Genomic DNA, 7,883 nt, shown 5'->3' with positions numbered 1-7,883 from the left:
AAAAAAAAAAAAAAAAAAAAAAAAACCCCAAAAAACAAAACAACAAAAAAAACCAAAGTCAGCCTCAGAAACAGTGTGGCACCGTCTCAAAATAAAAAAATAAAAAGGGCTGGGGATGTGGCTCAGTGGTTGAGTGCCCCTGGGTTCAAAACCCTGTACGAAAACAGAAAACACAAAACCTCAAAAAACTTAAAGGAACCTCTGCTCCCACCTGGTGGGGACCATGTGCCACAGCAGGTAAAGGCTCAGCTAAGAGGAGCACTAAGTCTTCTATGAACACACAAGGGCAATGTTCTAGTCTCTTAGGGACCTATTACCACTCCCCTTTATTTTTAAGAGCTCCCCAATAACTGGACAAGATAATGTATGAGTAGAAAGACTATCAAGGATCCAAAAAGTGGGAGTGGGTTATGGTTCAGTGGTAGAACATTTACTTGCCTAGCATGTAGAAGGCCCCGGGGTTGATCCTTAGCATCACATAATAAATAAATAAAACATCGTGTCCACCTACAACTAAAACATATATATTACTTGAAGGTATCTGCAAAAACCCACGAACCCAGATTCCTACAATGAGCCACTGCAGGCCCAGGGCCCAGGGCGAGGAGTCAAGGTGCGAGGTTTTCACGGCAGGATCTAGGAAGTTTCCTGAGATTAATTATGTGTTGAGACAAGACCTACTTTTAGGAACAGAAATAAATACCCAAATTTCCACCCTTGTCTGCCTTTTAAATCCATAGGAAATGTTTCTTATTCTTACAGATTATAATCATGGTTCTCGAGGCTTACTCTAGTAATTTTCATCTTCTGTCATTGACATAGCAGTCACAAAACATTTCACTGTGAATAAATGTCAATAAAAATACCTTAACATTTTCTTTAGCCAGAGAGCTGCCTATTGGTACCAGCTGTGGAATTTCCTCATCAGACGTATCTGTTGCTTTTAACTGGGGCTTTACCAGTTTGGTCTTTTTCTTCTGGGACCCAGGGCTCTTCGCTGGACCCCCAGTTTTAGGTGCCACAGCGTCACCTTTACTTAGGGCTGCAGCCTCCCTAGCCCGTTGCCTTAACTTCTTGTTTTTCTTCTTCTTCAACTTCTGTTTTTCACGGAGTTTTCTCTCTTTCTCTTTTTGCTTTGCTTCCTACCAACAACCAACAGTATAATTTTAGCGGTGAATATTTCTACAGAAAAACCAGTGTCACAGAGTCAGCACTGGCGGTTCTGGGTACTCATCATCTCCTGGGAAACCTTAGCAATACTGAGAGGAGAGCACCTGCACCTCAACTCCGCTTCATTCCCAACTCTTGGCCAAGACGCACCTCATGCAGCATGTTGCACACTGGCAGATGGTGAAAACCATTCTCAGTTGTGAGTAATAAGTAACCCCAAATTACATGGTATGGTCTGTGAACTATTAGCTCAGGAAAGCCGTTATTAAAGGGAATCCTGACCTCCCCCCCATTTCAGACAGTAGTCAAAAGTTAAAAACAACAAAATATTTACACAGGTAGGGTAGGCTCAGCGGTGCATTTCTGTAATCCTAGCTATGTAGGAGGCTGAGGCAGGAGGATCAAAGTTCAAGGCCAGCCTGGGTAATTTGGCAAGACCCTGCCTCAAAGACCAAAAATCTAAAACAAGGCTGGGATGCAAATCAAAGGTCGAGTGAGTGCCCAAGGGTTCCACGTCCAGTACTTGAGCTGTGTGAGCCAACTGCCGATTACTGACACCAGTATTAACTAACCTCGTGAGCGTCGTGGGAACAATGAACACAAAAGCACAGCCCCCAGGAATGCTGGGCAGTGATGGAGACTGGGCAGTCCTCTGGAAGCCAAGCTCCAACCCTGACCTTTTTAAGCCCATCCAGCGTTTAAGGTCAGACTCACCTTTTTTTCCTTCAGTTTACGGAAGGACACTCTGTCGTTCTCATTCTGACAGCTGACAAAAGAGGAAAAGACGGGAAGGGAAACAGACCTCTCAGTCTTCACAAAGAGAAGCTTCACGCTCTCCCACTTCTGGAACAGAGAGGAGAATGTCACCTGTGTGCAATGTGCTTCGTTTGAAGGATCAATGGATGCACTTGTCAGACCTTACCTCTGGCAGTTTCTCTGAGAGAGTTTTTGTGATGGTAATGANCCTCACACATGCCAGTCAAGTGCACTACCACTGAGCCACAGTCCCAGCCCGGAAGATGACTTATTTAAAGACAAAAAAGCTAGACTGATCTTAAACAACTGTGATTCTTGTACCTTACTGCTTCCAGATTTGAAAAAAAAAAAATTAAACATGTAGAGTTTTTTTTTTAAATAGCTAAGAAGAGATGAAACTTTGTAATAGCTTTTAAAATTGTAATTCCTCTTTTTCCTTTAATGTGAACAGTTTTCCAACATTTTTTTTTTTATATTTATTTATTTATTTTTAGTTTTCGGCGGACACAACATCTTTGTTTTATGTGGTGCTGAGGATCGAACCCGGGCCGCACGCATGCCAGGCAAGCGCGCTACCGCTTGAGCCACATCCCCAGCCCTCCAAGTAAGTTCTAAATAAAGATTATAATCTTTCATTCTAAATTGTCTTCACTGTCTTACCACACAGGGGTGATTGAAGCACTGGCCCCTAACTGTGGAAGGCTGGGCAGGCCCGCAGGCAGCGCCATGGGAGGGTCTACCTCCATCCCACAAAACCCACAGGCTGCTTGGGCCCCACAGCTGTTGTCAGGGAACCGCCAGGAAGCTCACTGGCTACCTTACAGTTCCACTGCCTGGACCCAGCTGTCACCCAAAAGAGAGTCCCTGCCTCTCAAGTAACAGCACTTTCTGGCAAGAGCCTAGCCAATCCCTCTAGCAAAGCACAGCGAGAGGTGTGGAGGGAGGACAAGCTGCAGCTGTGACCCACACCTCCCTCAACCCAAGGCTGGCCCCGCCAGCCCAGCTGCCTGCTGGCTCCTGGTCCGCCCCAGGCAGACAGGACCAGAGCCCACCCGCCTCGCTCACCCCTCTCTGGTTTACCTGAGGCACACGGTCTGCGCCACACTCCCTACCATCCAAAGCTGAGAGGAAATCACTCCTTAAAAGTTGCTTCCTGGCACTCAAGTCTGGGCACGGGGCCTCCACCTACCTCTGTGTCCCAGATTAAGATCAAACCAAGAGGCCAGTGGGGGAGCGAGACTGACCAAATCCCACTGCTATACTGTGTGCCCATACACATCAGTAACAATCTCACCACTAGGCACAATGCATCAATTAAAAAATAAATAAATAAACCAAGAGACAAAGCAAACATGCTGTAAAATCTGATGGAAGAGGGACACTGAATTCAATAACAAGAAATCAAACCAAGACTGAGGCAGAACTTCACTTCAAGGATGATATGCAAACTCTGAATTACACTGATGTTGCCCAAGCATCAGTCCTATTCACCAGTCACTAGCCACATGCGCCTACCTAAAATCATGTAAAAAGCTCAGTTCCACAGATGCAGCCACATGTGGCTAGGGCTACTGTCGAGAGCCAGCAGTGAGGGGGACCATTTCCACCAGAGGAGAAACGTCTATTAAGCAGCCCTACCTGAGAGAGCCGAACACTTCTAAGGAAGGGGTTTTGGCTTTAATGGAAGAACCTGGTTTCATAAACAGTGCCCCTCTAAAAAGTGGATAAATCACTATTAACTATAAGATTTAAAGAGGCCCCAAATGTCTGTTGCCCACCTGCAAGAACCACTCTTGGAGATGTTTAGGACAGTTCCACCTACAGAGCTGTTGATTTCTTTTGATAAATTCTTTGCCAGAAGGTTCACAGGAACTGGAACTCTACAAAAACACACGAGAATCAGAACACAGCACACACGTTATCATTTCTATGCTATAAGTCCAGTCCCTGCAGAGAAGCTTACTTCTTCCTGCGGTAGAAATGCTTCCCTATGTGTGAGGGCAAAAGCCGCCGGATTCTGTCATCTGCGAGGAAGAAGTCAAAACTACTCAGAAGGCGGAGCTTGGCTTCATAGGCTTTATACTCTGTTTTTAAGGCTTTGAAAGGGATAATCTAGAAAATACAAAGAGTAAAAATACAAGAGATTAAGAACCCAAACAAGGAGAAAAAAACACTTGGGCTAAAATTCGTATTCAGAGTTTTAAAATGTCCTAAAAGCCATGCCTCTCACAGGGCGTTGAACACATGTGTGCCAAAAATGTATCAGGCGCTATGCTAAAAGCTAGGAATAGAGAGGCAAATGACAAAGGACACTAGCCAAAGCTCCTGGCGAAAATAAAGAACACCAACAACTATAAAAGAGGGTAATGCTCCCTAAAAGACACGACACTTTGCGAGGACAGAGACATAAATGGAAAACTTTTTTTGTAATTTGTAAGATATAAGTTACTGATGCAAACTCTAGCTTTTAGGTCACAAACCTCAACAACTCCTCTATCACAGGCAAGACAGAAAATACATCTTACTCAGAGCCATAAAAGTCAAATTTTAAAACACAGAAAATACTAAACAATATAGCAATGCACTATCACTTCCTTTCAATTAAATCTTTGAAATGACTTGGAAAATATTAACCTGCTTCCTACCCGAGAGATGGTTTTAATTCCATGCTTGTTCAAAAGTTTTCTGTAGAAACGTTCTGTCTCTTCAATTGATGGGCGCTCATCCTTAGTGAATAAACAGACTTCTGACAGATCTGATCGAATACCATGAGGCAAGGACCTGCAAAACATGAGACGGAACCAAGGAGTGAAGCGCGGCTCTAGAGAAGGGGATGCTTACATTAGCCAAAACATGCACTTCGTGCCATCTTCATAATCTTCACCCGTGCTATTTAAGCAAATACTGTTCTAAGAACCACATCTAGAAACGTATCTAGGAGTGAGGCACGCACACCTGCAATCCCAGCTACTCAACGGGCTGAGGCAAGAGAACTGCAAGTTCAAAGCTAGCCTCAGCAACTTAGTATGGGGCTCTGAGCAACTTAGCAAAACTCGGTCTCTTAAAAAAATAAAAAAGGCTGGAGAAGTAGCTCAGTGGTTAAGCACCCCTGGGTTCAATGCCCAGCACCAAAAAGAAAAAAGCAGGTACCTGGATTCAATTCCTAGTAACAAAACAGAGAAGAAATACTTTTAGGGCCAGGGTGTAACTTAGAAGTAGTATCCTTGCCTCACACATGTGAGGAGTGTGAGGTTCACTCCCCAGTACTGTTAAAAAAAAAAAAAAAAAATGACTAGTTTTCAACACTAGGTTTTTTGGATCAACAGACCTAATAGCTCTCAGAAAACCAACGGCATTTCTAGAAATGGAGAAGGGACATAAGATTCAAGTAAAGTGCTAGGAATGGTGGTGCACACCTGCTACGCAGACGGCTGAGACAGAAGGATCACAAGTTCAAGGCCAATTTGGGCAAAATAAAAAGGGTTGGCTATGCAGCTCAGTGTACAGTGCCTCTGGGTTCAATCCCAGCACAGGGGTGGGGATTCAAGTAATCCACCTAAAACACCCACACACCAAAATATCAATTAACATTTGAGACATAATAAGAGTTAAAATATGGGCTGGGAATGTGGCTCAAGCGGCAGTGCGCTCACCTGGCATGCATGCGGCCCTGGGTTCGATCCTCAACACCACATACAAATAAAAATGTTGTGTCTGCCGAAAACTAAAAAATAAATATTAAAATCCCCCCTTCTCTCAAAAAAAAATCATAAAGATACCTAAAGAGTACATATATAATTATTAAGATTATTAACTCTATAAATAACATAACTTAAAAAAAAAAAAGGGGACAACATGGAACAAACCAAGAAGAACCAGTAAACACACACTGTTGAGTCTTTTTTTAGTTTTCAGCAGACACAACATCTTTGTTTGTATGTGGTGCTGAGGATCAAACTCAGGCCGCACGCATGCCAGGTGAGCGCGCTACCGCTTGAGCCACATCCCAGTCCACGGCTGAGTCTTAAACAGAATTTCTTAGGCCTACATGTTCTGAAGAAACATTTCCTTGGTTAAAAGAGAAAGGAAATAATCACCCCTACACACTGCTTTCTTAAGCAGAGCTGGCTCTTTGACAGACTGGATAGAAAAGCAGTGTTGCCAGATAGAATAAAAACTGTTAAACTTGAGTTTCAGATCAAAAAGTAACATCAGTAGGTCCCAAACAGTGTATGGAATCTACTTGTAGTAAAAAAAATTATTTGTATTTTTATTTGCTAAATCTGCCCAATCTAGGGAAAAGCAATCTGACTGAATAATCTGACTTGCAGGAATAATATATAATCAGAGTACCTTTTCTATAAAAAGGAGTTCAATGCCAAGCTTTTCAGTTTCTCTTAAGGAGTCTGGACCTCAAATATTTCAGTTTGATATGTTAAGAGCTACTTATTTTACTTTAAATCTCTCTCTTCCTTTTTTTTTTTTTTTTTTGGGTAGCAGGGATTGAACTCAGGGTCACTGGACCACTGAGCCATATCCTCAGCCCTCTTTTGTATTTTACTTAAGAGAAAGGGTCTCACTGAGTTGCTTAGGGCCTGGCTTTTTGCTGAGGCTGGTCTTGATTTGCCATCCTTCTGTATCAGCCTCCCAAGCCCTGGGATTACAGGTGTACCCTGCTTGCTTTAGATCTTTCAAGCAATAGGTTTTCGAATGGACATCTAATAGCCTCAGGAAAACTGGTGACATTTCTAGATAATTTAAGTCCCAATTGCTATTGTTCTTTTAGGCATCAATGCTTTGTCTCAGATTTTTGAGTTTGTGAAGTTTGCATTAGAAACAAAGGTGCAATTGTTAGAAGGAACAAGTACATTAAAAAACGTAGAAAAATCAGAACTCACAATCTGATCCTCAGTTCTTTTTCTGGAATTTTCCATAATACCACCATTAAAAATAAATTTTCATTCTCATTCAAAAGCAAGCCATTGTCGTTCTTCCTGGACCTGGAATGCGTCAACAGAGCTTCCAATGCCTTTTTAATCTGCAAAGTGGAGATAAGTTAAATCATCCCAAACGAATTCAACATTCGTCCCTCCCACAATATATATATTTGCTCCACCCTCTATTCTAACAGGCTACCTCTACCACCTATTTATTAGGATCCTGAAATACATACTCAGGAATTCAAGTATCCATCAAGACGCCCAAGTATTCTCCTGAGCGCGGTTTACCCAAGGCGCCTGGAAGCACGATTCTCCTGAGGCCAGTAACCCAGGAAACGCGCAAAACAAACGGTAGTTGCATTCCCTGAGTATTCCGCGCCAGGTCGCTGGCCAAAGCGGCTCACACGCATCATCTTTCCAGCGACGCTGGGACACCGCGGGCTTTTCTGAAACCCGTTTTGAACGAGATGCCAGGCGTCCTGACCTCCCTAGGGATGCCAAGTCGGCTCGGTCTCACCCGAAACGCCAGGCCACACTGGCGAATCCCGCTCCAGAGCCAGGCCGCCCGGGGTCAGCAGGGGTCCGTCTATCTGCAAGCACTGACCGCGGGTCCCAGGGCACCGCCACCCAGCCACCCTCCTAGGGCTGCGGGCTCGTGCACCCCGGCGCGGAGGCCGCGTCGGGTTTCCCGGCCCCAGCCGTCCCCCTGTGAAGCCCCCTTCCCGGGGGCCGCTCACCTGCTCCTGGTCCAGCTGGTTCCGCGAGGTCGGAGCAGCCGGGGTCGAAGCAGAGGTGGCAGAAGCAGCCGAGGCCTCCGCTGGGGTGGAGGCCGCGCCGTCCATCGCGCCCTCACCTCGTGCGGACTCGCGGCAGCAGCTCGGCGCCGCTTCCTCGTGCGCACGCACCAGCGAGGCCCGGAACCGGAAACTAAGGGCCGGACCCGAGTCCCGCGTCATTTCCGGGAGGGCGCGCAGTGGGGTTCCTGGGCGTGGCGCGGCCGTGGCCGCCAGGGTGGCG

The 7,883-nt window shown here is 45.2% G+C and overlaps 1 protein-coding gene across 1 annotated transcript in view; it reads right to left on the bottom strand.

Annotated features, from left to right (window-relative positions):
- The window catches only part of Rsl1d1 (ribosomal L1 domain containing 1), a 9,879-nt gene extending 2,042 nt beyond the window's left edge, over positions 1-7,837 (bottom strand). The window contains exons 1-10 of the mRNA XM_015490577.2: positions 7,604-7,837; positions 6,825-6,964; positions 4,572-4,707; positions 3,890-4,038; positions 3,667-3,806; positions 3,565-3,616; positions 2,587-2,706; positions 2,093-2,135; positions 1,885-2,013; positions 867-1,142 (exon numbers count right to left, since the gene is read on the bottom strand). Of these exons, the coding sequence (XP_015346063.2) occupies positions 867-1,142; positions 1,885-2,013; positions 2,093-2,135; positions 2,587-2,706; positions 3,565-3,616; positions 3,667-3,806; positions 3,890-4,038; positions 4,572-4,707; positions 6,825-6,964; positions 7,604-7,822 (1,404 nt within the window). The 5' untranslated portion in view covers positions 7,823-7,837. The remainder of the gene's footprint in view (positions 1-866; positions 1,143-1,884; positions 2,014-2,092; positions 2,136-2,586; positions 2,707-3,564; positions 3,617-3,666; positions 3,807-3,889; positions 4,039-4,571; positions 4,708-6,824; positions 6,965-7,603) is intronic.
- Between the last annotated feature and the right edge of the window lie 46 nt (positions 7,838-7,883).

The sequence above is a fragment of the Marmota marmota genome, unplaced genomic scaffold (genome assembly GCF_001458135.2).
Source record: "Marmota marmota marmota unplaced genomic scaffold, marMar, whole genome shotgun sequence".
Classification (NCBI taxonomy): Eukaryota; Metazoa; Chordata; class Mammalia; order Rodentia; family Sciuridae; genus Marmota; species Marmota marmota.
This window is presented reverse-complemented; position numbering and strand designations above follow the sequence as displayed.